The sequence below is a fragment of the Euprymna scolopes genome, chromosome 40 (genome assembly GCF_053919585.1).
Source record: "Euprymna scolopes isolate OS-2025 chromosome 40, ASM5391958v1, whole genome shotgun sequence".
Classification (NCBI taxonomy): domain Eukaryota; kingdom Metazoa; phylum Mollusca; class Cephalopoda; order Sepiida; family Sepiolidae; genus Euprymna; species Euprymna scolopes.
Window position 1 is genome coordinate 47,134,641 of NC_136521.1, and position 22,797 is coordinate 47,157,437.

The following is a 22,797-nucleotide window of genomic DNA, read 5'->3' on the forward strand; positions in this document are numbered from 1 at the left end:
ATAAACTAGCAGGGCTACCCGGCGTTGCTCGGGACCATATAAACAATGAAAAAACAAAAGCAGATATTGAACATATGTTTTATTCTTAGGGGAGAGGAATCTTTCATCTTAAGTTTTAGCGTTACAAACAAACATTTGTCTTTTATATATATAGATAATGACAGGTTTTTTGGGGGCCCCCTCGAAGATAACTGATCAGTTGACCAACTTCTAGTGGTCCGTTTGACGTGAAATTTCGATATTTGTCATCCGGGTGATGGGGCTTCGATATGATACCAAATTTGTCAAGTTTGGTTCCGTCTTTCAAAAGTTTTAGCGTTACAAACAAACATACATACATACACACAGACGTTTGGCTTTTATATATATAGACATAAATTGATGGTTCATAGTATGGCACGTTTGGTGTAGGCTAATACCTTAAGACAGTTTTTTCAGACTGATAGCCCAATGCGTTGCAGGCAACTGCAAGGGCGTCCACAAGATGCTGCATATCAGCCCCCTGTATGAGCCACAAGATCACAGTCACCTGCATAGAGCAAGTCATGAATCATGTTGGTGAGTACTTTCATGCTTGCACTGAAACGCCTAATGTTGAACCCACCTCCCAGTAGTTCGGTAGTAAATATAGACACCATCAGAGCAATCCCTGAACGCCATCCGAAAGACCATGGTGAAGTACAAAGCAAAGAGCGTGGGTGCTGGAATGTCTCCCTGCTTAATACCATTTCCTACTGAAATAGGATCAGCCAGTTCTCCCCCAACGTTGATCACAGCCTTCATTTCATCATGGAAGGGCTTTAAGATGGTTACGAACTTGTCAGGACAGCCAAGCTTTTTCAGAATCTCCCACAAAGCATCCTTATTTACTGCATCAAAGGCCTTGGATAAATCGACGAACACTTGATACAGATCCTTTCACTGTTTTATATTTTCTCCTGTAGTTGCCTGGTTGTAAAAATCATATCCACTGTCCCTCGACCACTTCTGAAACCACACTGCGACTCAGGCAGAACGTATATATATATATATATATATATATATATATATATATATATATATATTTATATATATATACACACACACGCACACACTTGAGGTAACATGACTACATAGCCATAGTCATCTATATATATAAAAGCGAAAATGTATGTATGTTTGTATGTGTGTTCGCTTTTTCTGTATGTCAACAAAAGGATTTTTTCAGAGAAGCGGTCGCTTGCTTCACAACTTTTTAAAACTTTTTATATCACATATAAATCGTAATACCTCACAGTTAACAACGAAGCTCGCCTGTCTATTTAATTTGCTCGATTTCAGGAAGATAAATATTCAAGATTTGTCGCTCGCCGCATGTGGGTTAGTCTTTTTCCTATAACATCTTGGGGGAAAAAAAAAAGCGTTCAGCAGTAAATGAAATACTATCCTGCAGTCAAACTTGACCTCATTAACTCATTAAAACGGGCACCTGCCAAATCCAAGTAATTAAATAAATTCAAACATGTTTCCGTTAGCATCTGGCGGTGGGGCAATGGTTAACGCCGCACGGTTTTTTTTTTTCACACTTTAATTTACAACTTTGCCTCAACGGTTCGGGTTCGATCCTCATACTTACCTACCAAAAACATTTTTTTTAACCCCCCCCCCCCCCGGGGTTTCCACACACACCTCCAAACACCCGGGCAACGCCGGGTACCCCTCGCTAGTGTTATAATAAAACACATGCATTAATAATAATAAGGAAAGACAGAAAATCCTCCTCTTCCCTGTAACATTGCAATAGTTATAACATTAACTAAGAAAACAAAGGCAAATACTAAAGTGGTTAAAAAACAAATATCTAATAAATAAATATATAACAAATAAACAAATATATAAAAAATAATATTTAACAAATAAATTATACCAAAAACAACATAAGTTATATCTTTATTTTTTTATAACAGTATTTTGTTTATTTTTTGAGCAATTATCAAGGGTCTCTGCTGGGTTTATGACAACCATGATTACTTTCTGTTTTAACTAGGCAAACAGAATGCACAAATTCTTTTGAACAAAAAAACGCTTTAAAATAAGTTAAAATAAAAAATTATCTTGATAGGTAAAAGAGTAACATCTTTCCTGCAGTATTATTTATTTGCTATGTATTTGTTTATTTGTTATATATTTGTTTATTTGTTGTGCATTTGTTTATTTGTTATGTATGTGTTTATTTGTTATGCATTTGTTTATTTGTTATGTGTTTGTTTATTTGCTATATATTTGTTTATTCGTTATATATTTGTTTATTTGTTATGTATTTGTTTTTTTTATATATTTGTTTTTTTTATATATTTGTTATATATTTGTTATATATTTGTTTATTTGTTCTGTATTTGTTTATTGTTTATATATTTGTTTTCTTTGTTATATATTTGTTTATTTATTATATATTTATTTGTTATGTATTTGTTGTTTTGTTATATATTTGTTTATTTGTTATATATTTGTTTATTTGTTAATATTTGTTGTTTTGTTATATATTTGTTTATTTGTTATGTATTTGTTTATTTGTTATGTATTTGTTTATTTGTTAAATATTTGTTTTTTTGTTATATATTTGTTTATTGTTTATATATTTATTTATTTGTTATATATTTATTTATTTGTTATATATTTGTTTATTTGTTATATATTGTTTATTTGTTATATATTTGTTTATTTGTTACATATTTATTTATTTGTTTGTTATGTGTTTGTTTGTCATTTATTTGTTTTTTGTTACGTATTTGTTTATTTGCTATATATTTATTTATTTGTTATGTATTTGTTTATTTTTTATATATTTGTTTATGTGTTATATATTTATTTGTTATATATTTATTTATTTGTTATATATTGTTTTTTTTAACACTTTTTCATTTTGTTTTTATACTGTAATATGCCTTGATATTGAATTGTTGGATATCCTTGAAACCGATGTGAGCCACTTTAATCTTAATACTCCTGACTGAACATACATATATACACACACACTTGAGGTAACATGACCACATTGCCACATACATAGACATTTAATAATAAGACACATGTATTAATAATATTAATGAAAGACAGAAGATCCTCCTCTTCCCCATAACATTGCAATAGTCATAACATTAACTAAGAAAATAAAAGCAAATACTAAAGATAATGTTAAAAAATGAAATAATAATAATGTTAATGCTAACTAATAGGGGTGGGGGTACCTGACTTTGCCCGGTCATAAAATATGCTCAAATGTGATATTTTTATTTGTCCAGATTTCGTATATATTATTATAGAGCCGTGATTTCAAAAGTAAAAGAAAAGTATTTGGGTGCCATCAGCGAGAATCGAAACCGAAAACAAAACTGTAGCATTCAAAGCTGGTGACGTTACCACTGTACCAACGTGACACGCATATTAACTGATTAAAAATTAAAAATAAACTAAGATGAATGTACAAAATGTCTAATGATTTTTTTTAAGTTTTGACCATTTTTGACCCATTAAAAATTATTTTAATTGGCTAAAGACCCATGAAAGAACAGTCCATAAAAAAATCCAATCATTTGAGACCCCTAGCGCCACTCTGTGACTTTTAGTTTCGGAAGAGATAGAGTTTGAAAATATGCAGACAGACAGACAAATGTAGTGAGTTTTATAAATTAGATTAACAAGACAAGTAATAAGAATAACAATAATTATAACAGTAAATAGCCAATAGTAATAATAATCACATTAGTAATAATAGAAGCAAAAAAAAAAATACTAATACAACTAATAATAACAATAAGCAATGATGAGCCCGGTCAGTACCAGATGGGTGACCATTTGTGACTTCCAGGTGCTGTATCTACACTCCGCTTATCTCGGTATTGTTTCCATTGTCCCGGACTTCTCCTTGCCACTGGACTCAAGCAGTGCCGATTCAGTAGAGGTGTGGTTAGGGATTGCTGGCAATCAGAGTTTTCCCGGAAAATCAGTCCCATTACTGTTTTTTTTTACTCATATCATGTTTAATGTTTGTGCAAAATTTCAAAAAATTCCAAGGCGTAGTTATTGAGAAAAGTGCGGACACTTTTTTTGCCACGGGGGGCCAATAATATTTGGCGTTTCCAACCAGTGTTATATAGTCACTCTTCCCTGCTCTTTTCCATTTTTTGTTGATCCAAAGTGAAAACGTTTTCTCTCTGAAAAGGTATTATCGTACATACACAAAGAAGACAACAAGGTGTTTAGCTTTAAATATACTTTATTTTAAACATTGATACTCATTTTTCCTTAGAATTGCTTATGACTATCTACCATATCACATTATTACATGCGTCTTCACTAACTGTTTATTCAACTTCAAATCCTTTCAAGTCATGTGATAAAACTGACGAATCATATGAAACTGCTGACCTCAAAGGTCATCACATTAATTATATCTAAATGATTCGATGCACCCTTGAAAATCATGTATACACTTAGTATTAGCAAATTGTCGCATGAATTATAGTCAGCTAACGTATTTCCTAACTTCCAGCGTAGCTGCTACCAGAAGCTGTAACAAGGCAAATCAGTTCCTTTGCTTTTTTCTCTCACGCCTATATCTCCCCAGCTTGTACTCTTTTTTTTTTATTACGTTTTTCCAATATTTTTATACTTTCATAACATATATTTTTTTTTTTTTTTTTTACATAAACGTCACCACTTATCAAGGCCGATAGGCCACTCAAGGATAAGGGTTAAAGAGTGTAGAGTAGTCAAAAGGACAATATAGTAATCAATAGTAATGGAAGTTCGGTAAATTTGTTAACTTAAGTGGAACGGCTCATCAGAAATTTGTTCACGTTGGACTTGAAGACAACCATATTATAGAAAGCTGGAAATCAGGAAAACGGAAGACAATTCCACAGGTGTGCAGTTCTAAGAAAGAAGCTTTGATCATGGAATCTATGTTTAGGTTTAGGTACAGATAAAGAGTGGGGAAAATTATTGATAATGTTTTCAGCTAGTCTAGTGTTTCTTGTGAAAGTTTGGTGAGGGGGGACCATAGATTGAAGCTCAGTTGAACACTTTCCATGAAAATAACGATAAAGCAGAGACAAACTCGCAACATCTCTTCTGCGAGAAAGAGGTTGCAGCGAAGAGAAAAGGACATCTCCCACCAGGCCACGAAGTCTATTTTGAACCCTATCAAGGCAGGACAAGTCTTTTCTAGCAGCTCCTGCCCATATGTGGCAACAGTACTCATATTTGTTATATAAATTCAAATAAAAAACTTTTATTTTTAAAATATAAAAAGCAAAAAGCAAAAAGCAAAAAATATTTTATTTTTATGATTTCATAAACATATATTTCTTATAAAATTTCAAATAAAATAAAAACTTTTATTTTTTTTATTTTGTTGTTAAAAGTGCAAATAAAGACTAATTGTGCCATTTTAATCTTTTTATAATTGTGCCATTTTAATCTTTTTATAATTTTGTTAATTTTTATTGTATACTTTTCAACAATGTCCTTTTCTTATTATTTAATTTCGATAAATCGATTCACAATAGAAATACTGAAGAACTGATTTGCCTTGTCAACCATTATGGCCGTGCTACGTCAGAAGTTAGCTGACTATAACTGCTGCATGTGTTATATCACCCTACTAGCATAATTAGCTAACTGGTTTTGTACGCAGCTCAACAAACCTAAATTGAGGCCAGCATTATGATTAAAAATAATATGGAATGGTGATTATAGCAAGTGGGGAAAAATTAAATATAAACCTCATTAAGTTCTAAAAAATTTTCTTTTTGTTTACAAAGAGAATGTCTGAAAGACTTAATGTAAATAATTTCTAGAATCTTGGAATGAAACGGAGAGTGAAACTTGTACAGAATGAGCAATAAGTAAACACTAAAATCAGCAGCACAGGAACGGTTATTTATAAGGTGTTCAGCAATGGATGAACAGTATTCTGGTGATAAATATATGACATGGACAAGAAAATAGTTTTAAAACATCTCTCTCTCTCTCTCTCTCTCTCTTTTCTCCTCTTCCCTCCCTGAAACTCTTTCAACAGAAACAAATCGTTAACAAATAATAACATTAAAATATCACTCTAACTATTGACTAATTGCGTTCCTGTTAATCCCAAAACGAATGACTAAAAAAACATATTTTGTCTGCGGCGATAAAGGAAAAGATAAGATTATTTGCATTATTTCGATTATTAAAACCACTGTTCTCATCTTTTGTGTTATTTTCATGTTTTGGTCAATGTAACCTTTGACCTGTTCCAGGTGCATCTTTATCTGCAAGGACCCATGGGGTCATGGATAATGTACTTGGTAAAATTCTAAATATATTTAACAGAGAGTTCAGCTTAGAGCAAATTGAGGCAGACCTGAGGAGAGAACGCTCAGCAGAGATTTAGATCGAATGGAGCAGATCAACCAGACGACAAAGTATCTCACCTGATACTTAACTGAAATTTTACAAAGATGTGGATGTTAGACTTTAGGGGTCTTTTTCCGCAATGCCGATATCACACACACAGACACACATGCGGAGCATGACTGACACGATATATCTGAATTTGTGTATTTTCTTGTGACTCTGAATTGTTCCCTTCACCGAGCCAATATCCAAGATATGGCATTTATTTATTTCTCGCCACCAGAAGATGTGACACAAGGTCGGAAGGTAGGAAAATGGGCCTAAGGAGTAGCATTTTATCCCCTGCAAAAATAAGTCTTAGTAGCCCTGTCAGCATTCCGAGGTTGCCTCAGATAACAAGTGATAAACTTGCTCCACCTGAAAGCTGGGAGAGTGGACCTCCTAGAACTAGCTAAAACGTTTGCATCAATCCGACAGCTAAAATAGCCACTGAAATGGCCTGGCTTCTGTCTGATTGTCGAGGTGAGGTTGGAACCTCGACTAATGTATACTACGAAGTTCACATACACACAGTGTTGACTTGTGAAATGACTCAGCCACACCTACAGACAGACAACTTTCCTTTAGGAGCGGAAGTAGGGAATTGATGGGGGTCTGGAGAACTTTTTTCTTGGACGCATTGTTGGAGATGATATGGGAGAAAAAGCATGGAGATGACATTTCACTTAATTGCAGATCACTTTCCTTTTCTTCTTTTTTTTCTTTACTTTTTTCAACCCAAATAAGGTATGTTGCCACTTGGACGCATGTGAGACCATGCCACAAGGATACTAGACACACCAAAATGTTTATTCACATTACATTTAACTTTCAACGTGATAGTACAGTCAGAGAAGCAGGAAACAGGGGGGAATTCCAAAGTCTAGCAGTCCAAAGGCATAAACTATTAGAGTAGAAAACTTTCCAGTATATAGGGACTTCTACAGTGAAGAGGGCGAGATTTTGTTACTTGTTGGCTTGGTTGGAAGTATGTACGTCGGGGGGGGGCACAAATGCTCTGAGTTCATCAGAGCACATTCCATTAAAGTACTTGCAAAACAGACATAGATGCTCTCCAACACCCTGGAAAACCTCATCAGTATGTCCTGTATTTAAGAATTCAGGTGAAAAGTCATCTCCCTCTCAGTACAGACCAATAAGTCTCCTGTGTGTCATGAGTAAGTTGCTGGAATCCATATTAAATAAAGAAGTAGTCAACCACCTCAACAGAAACAACCTTCTTAGTGACATGCAATATGGTTTCCGCTCTGCAAGATCTACAGCAGATGTGCTAACGGTTATATCTCATAGGATTAGTGAATTTCTTGACAAAGGCTTCCTTTCCAGGGCAAAATTGCTCTTGACATATCGAAGGCCTTCGATAAGGTATGGCATAAGTGCCTACTTCACAAGATTTCCAGCTACGGTATAACTGGAAATGTTTTCTCAATCATTAAATCATTTCTCTCCGATAGGTTCATAAGAGTAGTGGTTGATGGGCAGAAATCAGAAGCCCACAGTATTAATGCTGGAGTCCCTCAGGGGTCCATCCTGGGCCCAACTCTCTTCCTGATCTACATCAATGATCTCCCAAAACACATACTTAAATCATTCGTTGACATCTATGCTGATGATACGACCATCTATGGCAACACATCAAAGGCCGTAAATGACAAAGTTCTCTCGGATTCTCTCTCCTCTGATCTTGAGCGCATGGTACAGTTGGGGAAGAGGTGGCTGGTCACTTTTAATGCATCCAAAACCAAGCTGCTATCTCTACATCATCAACGCTCTGATCCCAATCTGGCATCAATTGAAATGGATGGCTCTCGTCTTGGGGAGGCTCCATGTTTTGACAAGCTTCTGGATTTGGCCTTTACTCCTGATCTGAAATGAAACACGTACATCAGGTCTGTTGCCAAGGACGCTGGGAAAATGGTGGGATCCTTCTACCGCTCCAGAAGATATCTCACTACTGATGCAATTCTCTATCTGTATAAAAGCCAAGTATGTCCAAGGATGGAGTACTGCTGCCACATCTAGGAAGGAGCTGCTAAAAACAGCCTATCCTGCCTTGACAGAGTACAAAATAGACTTTGTGATTTAGTGGGGGATTCCCTTTTCTCTTCTCTGCAACCTCTCTCCCATAGAAGAGACGTTGTGAGCCTGTCTTTGTTTTATCGTTATTTCCATGACAGGTGCTCATCTAAGCTCCAATCTCTCGCCCCCCCCCCTCGCCAATCTTTCATGAGAAACACCCGTCTGGCTTAAACTACTGTCAATAATTTTCCCCACTCTTTATCTGTGCCTAAATCCAAACGTAGATTCCATGAGCATAGCTTCTTTCTTAGAACTGCACGCCAGTGGAACTCTCTGCTGTTTGCCTGTTTCCCACCTGACTACAACTTGGATGTCTTCAAGTCCAACATAAACAACTCTTGACAAACCGCCCCCTTAAGTCTATCAAATCTCCAATACTAACGATTACTGTAATACTATCTTATTGATTACTGTACACGCAATAACCCTTATCCCTGAGTGGCCTTCGTGACCCCCATAAAAAAAAAAAAAGAAAAAAAAAGAAAGGAATACAACCCGGGCGATGGAACAGAGGTTATAGCTTAGATCTACTAGAGACATTTTTTTGGATCCTATCTGAGAGGGAGACACTATCGGTAGATGCACCCACCCAGATGTAACAACAATACTTCCTGCATTGGCTAATGGTGACTTTGTAGAGTTAGGGTTAGGTTAGGATATCATCAGATGTGAGTGATCTTCTAGCACGGTAGAGAGAGAGCCTACCGTCTTTGCAGCAGCCTTAGCAATATCCTCAATGTATTTGTTGCAACTCATGTTGCCTGTGAATGTTAAGCTGAGAAGTTTGAACGATGAGCTCTCAGATAGGGTGTTATTTGTCATGGCAATTGGTGGTTGAGAAGGTTTTTTTGTAATCGTTAAAGGAAAGAAGTTTAGTCGTAGTAGCATTAAATGTTATCTTCCATTGGTGACACTATTCCACTACAAAGGTTGTTTTCTAAGGTTTCTTCCATTTCCTTGTATATGTGTATTCGTTTGGCCATCTTCATTTAGCTCTAAAATTGCTGCTAGGTAATATGTAACCCAAAGGTTCATCTTTTCCCTTTCCCCCATTTCAAAACATATACATTCTTCACCTTCCATTCCTGAAAAGTAAAAGTTTGGGGTGAAGCTTTCCTTAAGTTGAATGAATTCTACATTATGGGCCCATACATTACCTCCTGGCGACCTCATATGAGATCACTTTAAAATTTTGATATATATTTGCAACTGTATTCTCCCAGTGATCTCCTATGAAATCACCTATCTTGCTTATTCCTATTTAAAATGTAATTCTGACTATTTCATCGCGCTTCTCACACTTTTTTTTTTTTTACCATATCCATGTTTCATAAAAATTTTTTTGAGTGGTTAAACAGGTAATGGGTTCAAAAAATGATGCGATTTTAATGCAAGCAAAGGGAAGTAAATGTGTCAGAAGAAGTCCCTTGTTTAAAAAAAATAAAAATAAAAGCTGTATTATAAGTTATGGTTCTTGTCCAAAATTCCCCCATGTTATAAAAAATACAAACAGAGAAAAATCTGTATAATGTACGTACGTGTGATGAAATGAAATCATATTCCAAAATTTGCGTAAATTGATCAATTAGTTTTCTTATTATACTAAACTGCCTGTGACAAAATTGTAATATTAATGATACTATTACTAATGATGATGTTAATACTGAGAAAAATATAATACAAATAATAATACCACTGATAACAATACTCATAATGATACTATTACTAATGATGATGTTAATACTGAGAAAAATATAATACAAATAATAATACCACTGATAACAATACTCATAATGATACTAAAATAACTAACCATAGCAATAAAATAGTACCATTAACTAAAAAAAAAATAAAATAATAAATAAAATAATTAAAAATTAAATGTAGTTTGCTTGAAGCATTGTGTGAGATAAGTATATAGAAAAGATTTAGAAGGCTATCACAATGCAAGCAATGGAATGCAGGCAGTGTTAAAGAAAGATAAAACAAGTGACAATGTATAAATCTCTCTCTCTCTCTCTCTCTCTCTCTCTCTCTCTCTCTCTCTCTCTATATATATATATATATATATATATATATATATATATATATATATGACTACTTCATTTAATCATATAAATTAATATACGAAAATATAATTTTATGCGTAAATTTCCAGTATTTACTTCAACAGTGCTCAATACATAGGTAGAGCTAGGTAGCAAGTTATAAAAATATATATGGCAATCAAGCTACACAGAATATTCCGTGTTTCATTTTCATGAGAATTCGTCAGGCTTATGCCTGACGAATTCTCACGAGAATGAAACATGGAAATAGGTTTGTGCCTGATGAATTCTCACAAGAATGAAACGCGGACTATTCTGTGTAGCTTAATTGCCATATATATTTTTATAACATATATTTATTCAATTATATTATACATCAATATGTCTTACTTGAAGATTCCAACTTTGGTACAGTGGTCTACTGTGTGTGATCGTGTTCCATGATATATTTTGGGGAAACCCCTTTGTCAAATGGTGGATGTTATAGCTTTCATCTAGCATGTTTTGTAATTAATTTTATTCAATTATGTTATGTATTAATAAATTATGGAGTTAAGTTCTTATAAAAAAAATTGCTTGATTTGATCAAATAGTTTTTAATGAGATTGATTGTATTGCTGCAATCTTGCCTATTTCGAGGGATGAGGATGGGGGTCCCTTTAAACGAAAAAAGGGATTAACAAAGGACAAAATGAAAAACGGATTAAAAAAGGACAGATAAACTCTGTAAAATAAGTGAAAAAAACTAAAATGTTTATTTAGGTATTTTTTCTGCCCATGTTTGAAAATAATCTTGTCAAATTTTGACAAAATTTAAGTGGTGAGTAGAGTTATCTCCCTTGGCGCCCATCCTCCTCATCCATGAAAAACAAGATGACCACGACACGATTGATCCCATTAAAATTTTATTTTTCTCTGGAAAATAAAAAAAATTACCTGATCAACTGAAGTGAAATTTTTTATTATGAAAACTTAATTCCGTAACGAGTAAGTACAATATAATTCTTTTGCAATATTTCCATTTTTTTAATGTCTGGATTAAAATAAACAAGTACCCTCAAAGCATAAGAATAAAAAAGTATGAAGAATCTATAAAACAATAGGTATTAGCAATAACAACAAAATGAAAATCACCCGCACCCTCCACAACAACAATGACAATTATAATCATGATACATAACGGAATAACTTGCTAATGCTACTATTTAGAATGCCGTTCTTAACATGGATGAGGGAGAGGTATCACTTAACAAATTAATATATAAAAAATAGTAAAGTGAATCTCTCTCCAAAAGTTATATTACAAAGAAATATATGAGGTTCCTTCAATAAGTTTCCAGATTTTTTTTGTATGAGCACTTTTATTGATAGTACACACATGAAACTCTAGCCCCCTTCGAAGTAATCTCCACCAGCTGCAATGCACTTATTGTACTGTGTATTCGGTTATTCTGTAGAACCAAGCAAGATAGGGGAGTGGTCATTAATTTAAATTTCTAAAAAGACCATTGATTTTGGGTTCCGTGGGAGGAGTAAATTTAATAAAGGTAGAATATTTGCTACTACCAATGCGGAATTATGTATCTGAGAGAGTGAGGCAAAGAGGGTAAATTATAATATTTATTAAATGGTAACGAAATGTGAATATTCTTGCATGAAAAATGGAAATGGTGAGTGTGGAAGATTTGCATAGAAATTGCTGCATAGTTTTCGAATGTATCACAGGAATAATCGACTTGATCGAATTTATAAGAGAGATAAGAACATCAATTTATATGAGTCTCCAAGAAACAACTGAAGTAACTCGACAATAATTCATACTTACTAGATTTATTATTTAATTGGAATTCGTTATTCGGGGCCCATGGCGCAGTGGATAGAGACGTTGAATCTCTACGATTCCAGGGGAACATTGTCTGAAGATAGCAGTTTCAATCCTACCCAAAGTCAGCCTACTTGGCCAAAACGTGGTGAGACGACAACAACTATGGAAGGCGGTAATTGCTGAGGATGCAGTTAGGAAATTCGGAGTTCTTATCACATCGTGGTTACCACCTGATGAAGGCCAGAAGAATAGTTAGTCGAAAGGTCATGAAATAACAACTAAAAATAAAAAAAGATGAGGATAATAGTCCGCAATAAATAGATTTTTGTTGTAATGCCTATGAATTCCCATTAATCGCTTAAAACTTGATCAATTTGCGTTATATTTGGAATATGATATTTTCATTTCATCACGGGTATGTACATCACACAGATTTTTCTTTGTTCTTGTTTCTTGTTATATTGGGAATTCTGGACAGGAACTAAAACATTTTATTTTTCAGATCTTGGACAAATATAGACAAATAATGAGGTTAAAAAAAGAAAATGGTCGGATTTCTCATGTGGATTTTTTTCTTTCTTTTTTAGTAAAAATACACCAAAAATGTCTTCACTGACAGCCACACTCTCACCTCCCTCCCTCTCTCTCTCTTACTTTCTTGCATCCATTTTCAGGTGGGTTATGCCGCTCACTTCCATGCAAAAATATCTGAAAAAAAAAAATAGAAAAAAAAAAGAGAAAAAGAAAAGAGAAAAGAAATGTATAATTCAAGGGAGATAATCACATAAAAATTCATTATTTTCATAAACTATAAAATATTCGATGCTAAGTAGTACAACCCTTGTTTTCCTTTAGTAGAATTTTTTGGTGCAACTACGCGATAACAGCGAAATTTGAAAAAATTGATTAAATATAAAAAGACAATGGTATCTACTGACTTTTTGTGTCAATTTCAACTAAAAGCAATGATGTCTACTTAATTGGCATGTCAGAAGTACTTAAATATTACTCCATTATTTAAAAAAAACATAAGTTTTCGCTTTTTATTAAAAAAAGTTGCCATATTTCTTTGAGAAGACTTGACATAACAAGGGAAGTAGCTCAGTTATGCTAAAAACAAGCAAAGGCACCGTTTATTGTAAAATTGGCAGTAGTTATATACTATTTACCTCCCTTTCGAACTCTCTGATATTTGCTTAATTGGCATGGCAGCAGCACTTATTACCGCATTATTTAAAAAAATATGCATTTTTAATCTTTATTGTAAAAACCCTTCACCATATTTTTTGTGAACACATTATATAATAACAAGGGAAATAACTCAGTTATGCTAAAAACAAGGGAAGTAACTCATATTTATGATTGTTAATGCACAATTTATTAAAAATTTGATACACGTTATTTACTTCCCTTTGAAACTCTCCTGTGTTTTTTTTTATCCAAACATTTTATTTTCACTAATTTTGTCAAATAATGTTTTCTTTAATAAATTTTTTTCAACCTTATAGTTTGTGGTAATTGTTGGATATATTCATTACTGTAACATGACAATTAAGTATAGACCATTGGTTTGCCTTGAAATTCAATATTACAAATTTTGAATTTTGCTATTATTGTGTAGTTGCACCAGTTCTTTTGAAATAAAATCTCTTTATATAATTTTATTAATAATTACAAGTACTATTGATAACATATAGAAAAATATATAGTACTATTGATAATATATAGAAAAATATATAGTACTATTGATAATATATAGAAAAATGTATAGTACTATTGATAATATATAGAAAAATATATAGTACTATTGATAATATATAGAAAAATATATAGTACTATTGATGACATATAGAAAAATATATAGTACTATTGATAATATATAGAAAAATACATAGTACTATTGATAATATATAGAAAAATGTATAGTACTATTGATAATATATAGAAAAATGTATAGTACTATTGATAATATATAGAAAAATATATAGTACTATTGATAATATATAGAAAAATATATAGTACTATTGATAATATATAGAAAAATATATAGTACTATTGATAATATATAGAAAAATGTATAGTACTATTGATAATATATAGAAAAATATATAGTACTATTGATAATATATAGAAAAATATATAGTACTATTGATAATATATAGAAAAATACATAGTACTATTGATAATATATAGAAAAATGTATAGTACTATTGATAATATATAGAAAAATGTATAGTACTATTGATAATATATAGAAAAATATATAGTACTATTGATAATATATAGAAAAATATATAGTACTATTGATAATATATAGAAAAATACATAGTACTATTGATAATATATAGAAAAATACATAGTACTATTGATAATATATAGAAAAATGTATAGTACTATTGATAATATATAGAAAAATATATAGTACTATTGATAATATATAGAAAAATATATAGTACTATTGATAATATATAGAAAAATGTATAGTACTATTGATAATATATAGAAAAATATATAGTACTATTGATAATATATAGAAAAATATATAGTACTATTGATAATATATAGAAAAATATATAGTACTATTGATGATATATAGAAAAATGTATAGTACTATTGATGATATATAGAAAAATGTATAGTACTATTGATAATATATAGAAAAATATATAGTACTATTGATAATATATAGAAAAATATATAGTACTATTTATAATATATAGAAAAATATATAGTACTATTGATAATATATAGAAAAATATATAGTACTATTGATAATATATAGAAAAATATATAGTACTATTGATAATATATAGAAAAATATATAGTACTATTGATAATATATAGAAAAATATATAGTACTATTGATAATATATAGAAAAATATATAGTACTATTGATAAAACAATACAAATCAATATTCATTACAAAATGTTAATTTATTAGAAACTTTAAAAGAAAACAAATATGCAAATGAGTAATGTTGATCTTGTGATTATTTAGAGATGATTATATTTATACTAGCAGGATCACCCAATGTTGCTCGGGATCAAATGAGAATCAACATAGATTCCACACTTCCAATACTTTTATTGTCATAGGAATCGCCCATATTTTTCAATCTAAGAAGAAACTACTAGAACAGAAGGATTTCCAGCATCTTGGTACCTCCACAGTGAAGGGGTGGGATTTTGATGATTGTTGGGTTAGTCGGGGTTTTTTATATCAAGGGGAGTACAAGTGCTATGAGTTTATCACAGCATATTCTGTTAAAGTACTTGTAAAACAGGCACAGGGATGCGGCAATGAAATAGAGGTTGGAGCTTGGTTGATAGTGCAGAAAGTATTAGAGTCGATACTTTTTGGAGCCTGTCTATGAAGGAAAGACTAGTGGTAGATGCAACAGCCCAGATGTGGCAACAATATTCCATGCATGGGCGAATGGTGGCTTTGAAGAGATACAGGATATTGTCAAGAAAGATCACCACACCTAATTCACCGCCCCCCCCCCAATGAAAAAGGTGGATTATAAATATGTTTAATGCTTTTGCGTAATTGCATAAATGAAATCTAAAATTCAACTCACAAGTTTCTCAAGAACTTTTGTCGGACATCTTCACTGGACTCAAACACTTTTTCTTGTCTGCAAAAAAGAAAGCAAAAAAAAAATATATATATATATTCTAATTTATAAAACTCACAATGTCTGTCTGTCTGTCTCCATATTTTCAAACTCTTTCTCTTCCGAAACTAAAAATCGCAAAGCGGCACTAGGGGCCTCAAATAACTGGATTTTTTATGGACCATTCTTTTATGGGTCTTTAAAACAGTTTTTAAGGGTAAAAAAAGCGTCAAAATTGAAACAAATCGTTATACATTTTGTACATTCATCTTAGTTTATTTTTAATTTTTAATTTTTAATCAGTTCATATGCGTGTCACGTTGGTACAGTGGTGACGTCACCAGCTTTGAATGCTGCAGTTTCGGTTTCAGTTTTAGCTGATGCCATCCAAATATATTTATTTTACTTTTGAAATCATGACTCTATAATAATATATACAAAATCTAGACAAATTAAAATATTATATTTAAGCTTATTTTACGACTGGGCAAAGCTGGACCCCTTCGACCCCCCCCCCCCACACTAGTATATTAGAAAAAGAAAATTGCCAAATCGATTTTCAATAAAGTCACAGCCATTGTATACTGCAAGTACTTTTAGGTGGTCAAATACTGTTGAAACTATCATTATGGAAAGCCCATCAGACAATTTGACACTCTGTAAAAAGCTTTTTCCAGATCTATGAAGGCAAGATACAGGTTCTTCTTCTTTAATCGTACCAATTGGTTTCAGATGGTCAAACACTGCAATACCGACATGAAGGGCCTTAGACTTTTCCCTGACATTTTGACGCCAGTTTTTGCTCAACAATTGCTTTTAAATGTGCATCTTCAAAAGTGCATCTTCAAATGTGCATCTTCAAATGTGCATCTTCAAAAGTGCACGGCCATAATAAAAGCTCTCATTACCAGCATGGAATTTCTGAAACTACCTTCATACTGTCCAATCGCTTGTAGACCTTTCTCGTCCATCCTCTGTTGGTATTGGTGGTCATTTTAAGAAGTATTACGACCAAGTGCAATAAAATCTACATATTTCTTCTGTTTTCATCTTCATTAATAAGAGCTGATATGCTGCTTCATTTGTTTTTTAAATTGCCCCAGACAAGGTATGAAGTCACTTGATATAAAGAGCTAAAAAATAAAATGCTAATTAAGGTAAAAAAAAAATCAGGTAACAATAAAGGTAAGATGGACTCTAATGAAAAAAACAGCAATTCTTCCCCCAATAAGACTTTGGTATTTTGTTATTTTCTCCCTCTCAGCTCTGTTTAACCCAGCATCATTGGGGGACACTAACTTCTACTAAGGTTGCTTCTTTCTCATTCTTTGCCCTTATCACTATGTCAGGTTTTATGGCTCCGTTTTCCTAGGTACGTAGCTGTAGGAATTACATAATCAAAGTGGATGGTGTATGACTTATTCCCAACTGTTTTTTCTGGTAAACATATTCCCATGACTTGTCACTGCATTCGATATTAAACTTTTTACAGATGGTGCAGTGGAGACATTTACACATTCCATTGTGTCGCATTCTATAATAGCCGTTCTCCGGCATATATACATGTGTGTGTGTGTGTGAGAGAGAGAGAGAGAGAAGTGTGAAAGAGAAAATAAGGAGAGAGCTTTCATATCCTTACAACTGGATGTTATGTGGCTCACACACTTTCTACTTCTACGTGTTATTGATAAAACCATTAATCATTTCAAAAGCAGTTATTATCATCATCTTCTGATCCTCTTTTTAACCAGTGGATGGTGTATGACTTATTTCCAACTGTTTTTTCTGGTAAACATATTCCCATGACTTGTTACTGCATTCGATATTAAACTTTTTACAGTGGTGCAGTGGAGACATTTACACATTCCATTGTGTCGCTTTGTATAATAGCCGTTCTCCGGCATATATACACATGTGTGTGTGTGTGTATATATGTGTGTGTGTGTTTGTATGTGTGTATGTGTGTGTTTGTGTGTGATGATCCAGTGGAGATATTTACACACTTCATTGTGTCGCATTGTATAATAGCCGTTCTCCGTCATATATACACGTGTGTGTATGTGTGTGCGTGTGTATGTGTGTGTGTGTGTGTCTGTCTGTGTGTACACATGTGGGTTTATTTCGAGATGAAAGAAAGAAAAGGTTCTTAGATGTTTTCTTGCCGGAGAGCAGAAATTGAAGTGTCCTCAGGTTGTCCAGTGGAGGTCTTCAGTGAAGTAGTCCTAGCCTGGGAGAATTCAGTGGACAGAGAGTGAGAGGAGAGAGGTCTGTCTTATGCATATATGTGTTTGTGTGTTTGTTTACATGTGTGTGTATATGTGTGCATGTGTGTTTGCATGGGTGTATGTATGTGTGTATGTGCGAGTGTGTGTGTGTATGTATGTGAGAGGGAGAGAAAGAGAGAGAGAGAGGAGTGTGAAAGAGAAAATGGGGAGAGAGCTTTCATACCAATTGTTTTTACTATTGATATTTGCGTACATCCTACACGTGAAACGTTATCGTAATTTCTACGCAATCTTTTAGAAACTGAACAGCTTAATGCGAGATGTTCTTTCTGGTATACGTTTCCAGGACTTGCTGCTGCATTCGACATTCAACTTTTTACACATCGTCCAGTGAAGTTATTTACACACTCCATAGTGTCGGATCATATAGTAGCCGTCCTCCCAGCATCTGTCCACCTGTGTGTGTGTGTGTGCCCAGCTAGAGAGGAATGGGCTGTGTCATACAGAAGCCATCGTCCAACAGAACCTTACAACTGGAGTCAAGTTGCTCTCCCTCTCTTTCACATCTAAGAGCTTCAAAATGATATGCTCACATTTATTTCCTTCTAATATTTTTTCTCTCTCTATACATTTTCCCGACTTACCTGAATTTCTACCAAAACTTTCCCCTGTTATAAATTGGAATGGTGTCCATCCCAAAATTTGTCTTTTCATAATCTTCTCTGACACTAAACCCAGAATAAAATCATAGCTGAAACATGTATGCACATATGTAGCTGAAATCTTCTTCTTTTCCTCTATTGTGGCACAATGGTGTAGCCCCTTTTGAGGGAGCTGGGGTCTCTATATTAATAAACCTTGTGCCTAACTTGTTCTGTACTTGTGAGGTACAGATGTGTTAAGCAGGTGTTTGTTCTGTTATGACTCAAGCCAAGAATTGAACCAATGGCAAAACGATGTAAGAAAGATCAAACCCAAAAGAACTCATAGGTTCAAAAACAAAACAATGTTTTAAACGTTATGTATGAATGTCCTCCCTTTCTCTCTCTTTCTCTATTTATATATTCCACTCCCCTTCTCTCTCTTTCTTCATTGAAAGAGAGAATTAAATATAATTCTATTGTTTTAAACAGTTGACTCTTGCATTCTAGAGTCGGAGGATGCGATATAGCATACGTCTGGTTTCAACTGGCCTTTATAAAATTATGCTCCTCAAAGGTTTTTCTTTCTCCAGGAAGTCATTCAGTTGATGCAGAAAACTGATAATTTCAGTGAACATTATCAATGTCTCTGTCTGTCTGTGTTGTGGCTTCATGAGGGGAGAGAGTCTGAAAAAAAAATTCTGTCAAGTCAACTGAATAATAAACATAAACTGAGCGCTTCCATCTACACGACTCAACATGGAAAATACCATTGATACAGTCCAACATAGTACCAAACAATTCTGTCCACACAATCCAGCACGGTCCCGAACAATACCGTTGACACAATCCTGAACAATTCTGTTGAAACAATATGGTACCATGGCAACCTCGGCAGTCACTCACTGAACGACTCTGACATCGACTTTTTATAGCCCTTGGATGAATTCATTTTCACCAGAGCTAGGCCCAACTAAGACAGAGACACGCTATTCTTGAGCACTTCTGTGCATGTATGTCCCATGTCTCATTAATTTCTTAGAAACTTAAGTCAAGAAAGAAATAACTATTTAATTATTTAGTTTCTTTCTCCTAAGTCTATTTTCTCCAATAAAACCTTGAAAAGAACTCAGCGAACGTTTCCTTGTGTCTTTCCTGCATAAAAAGTTTTATTCATGTTAGTTATACAGATGATTGAAAACCACTACATCAAGCAGCAACTCATAAAACAGTGATGACAAGAAGAATAAAAGGAATATGTATAAACATCTCTGTATGAATAAAGATGGTTCCTCCCTGTAAAACATTCACTCAGCTGTAACAACCGCCAACAACTTCCCTCACTCTCTATCTGTGCCTAAAACTAAACGAAAGTTCAATGAGCAGAGTTTCTTTCCGAGAACTGTCTGTCTGTGGAACGCAATACTTTGAGCCTGTTTCCCAGCTGACTATAACATGATCATCTTCAAGTCTAATGTGAATAAATTCCTATTGAACTCTCCTCTTAGATAATCTAGCTGACCCAAGTTCCACCATAACTGATCATATTGTCTCAATAACCTTTATCCTCTGGGCTTTGATTAGTGGTGACCTTCCAAGTAAGAAAAAAATGTGTGTGAGCTCATCCTTAATGATTCCGAAACGGCTGGATCGCTGTTTTGGAAATTTCACACAGATGTATTTTATGTGACTGGAAGGGTTTTTAGATAGGTTTTATATCAGAATGCCTCCAATAAGCATCAAAAATCGATAATCGAAAGAAATCTGATTGAAGAAGCAAGTCCGATTTTGCCTGAAGTTAACACTTTCATACAACCTAACATCACAAGTGTGTTTTAGAATTTTTATCACTGCACAAGCAGAAGGGTCTGGCATATAAAATCAACAGTAGGTTCTTTGATAAGACAGGGGGTATCCATTATCTTTCGAGACTGAACAGAGGCATTGTTATATATATATATATATATATATATATATATATATATATATATATATATTATTATTATTATTATTATTATTATTATTATTTTTATTTATGTATGAGAAAATAACAATCTTATAGTTAAACAATTAGAGATTTATAAAGAATTGGAATCAGTAATTGTATTGGAATCGGGAATTTAGTACAGAATCTGTAATTGTATCAGAATTGGGAAAAATATTGGAATCATCTCATCACCAAAATATATATATATATATATATATATATATAAATTTACCTATCATCCCTATTTTAAAAAATGGAATCGCCTGATTGTCGAAGACAAGAGGCCAACAAGCAAGCAAGGTCCACAGAGTTTTATAATATATATATGATAATACAAAATATGTATAAACTAAAATATCATGTTTATGTGTATTCTACAACCGGGCTACGCCAGACGTAAAATATGCTAAACACCCATATATTATATTTAAACATATTTTATGGCAAACTTCCAGCACTTGTACTTACTTAGCATAAATATTCCCCAATCAATCTGACTAGCCTTTTTGAGATTGGTCACCAAGTGATTCTTGCTTCACCCCTTTTTGTTTGAGGGTGGATGTTGTTTGGTAGACAACGTCAGTCTTTGGTAAAAGTTCAGAATAATTAACACTTGAGGACTTGTGAAAAAAAGTAATAAAAACTACAAAACAATGGTCAACTACATGCTGAAAAGATAGCAAAAATAAATAATTACTTATTTTATCACTAATCCTAAGTCCAAGTGGTAAGTTGCAAAACAAAAGCCTTTGTAAAGCTCCATGTATTCGTTAAGGTTTAGTGAAGTTAAACGATAATCTTGTCTGACATTATTGTTTTGTTAATCAAAATAAAACTCTTACCGTTTCCACATATTAAAAGTATACAGGTCGGTAGAGAATTTAATGCTACTCTGTTTTTATTTTTTGTTATTTTGTTTTTGTTTTTATTTACAAGTTCTCGACTGTTAACTATTCTGTACTTTACTTAAGTCTTCTTTATGTTGGTGGTCAACCCAAAACTTGACATATTTCGTAGCTCAAAATGCTGACATCTTCCGTAGCTGAAAATAGTGACACAATATCATAGAACAAAATACCAACATATCCCATAACCCAAAACAACCAACATATTCCATAGTTCCAAAGCACTAACATATTTCATAACCCAAAACACCAAGAAATACTGTAGCCCAAAAATACCAACATATTCCAAAGCCCCAAAATACCAACTTATAATGTAGGTCTTAAACACCAACATATAGTATAACCCAAAAATGTCAATATATTTTATAGCTAAAAAATGCCAAGATATACAATAGCCCAAAGACATTAATAGATACTGTAGCTCAAAAACAAAAACAATATATATTGTAGCCTAAAACACTAACATATTCCCTAGCACAAAACATTAACATATCATACACCACAGCTCCCAAAAAGCAACATATACCATAACCCCCAAAACATCAACAAATACCATAACCCTAAAACACCAACACATACCATAACCCTAAAACACCAACAGATATCACAACCCTAAAACACCAATATATGCCATAATCCCAAAACGCGAACATATACCATAACCTCAAAACACCAACAAAGCCCCAAAACACCAACATATACCATAACCCCAACATATACCAAAATTTTTTTAAATAGTCTTTTATTTCAAATGATTAAGAACTAAATAATAATTTATTACAAATTTTTCAATTACTATACTTAAGAAAACAGTTCTTATAAAATCCATTCCAGCATTGCAGATAATAATACTGTCTTGTAAAAAATAATACATACATATTATTTAATTGGAATTCATTATTGAGATGAGTATTATTTATTAATTTTTATTTATTGCGGACTATTTTCCTCATCTTCTTTAGATGTTATTTCTCGACGTTTCAGCCAACTATTCTTCTGGCCTTCGTCAGGTGGTAACCATGATGGGATAG

General features: G+C 33.1%; 1 protein-coding gene across 1 annotated transcript in view; it reads right to left on the reverse strand.

Moving 5' to 3' along the window:
* Positions 1-4,237: 4,237 nt before the first annotated feature.
* The window catches only part of LOC145265541 (vesicle transport protein GOT1B-like), a 104,999-nt gene continuing 86,439 nt past the window's right edge, over positions 4,238-22,797 (reverse strand). Inside the window, exons 6-7 of the mRNA XM_080121502.1 lie at positions 15,973-16,029; positions 4,238-13,098 (exon numbers count right to left, since the gene is read on the reverse strand). Of these exons, the coding sequence (XP_079977628.1) occupies positions 16,012-16,029 (18 nt within the window). The 3' untranslated portion in view covers positions 4,238-13,098; positions 15,973-16,011. The remainder of the gene's footprint in view (positions 13,099-15,972; positions 16,030-22,797) is intronic.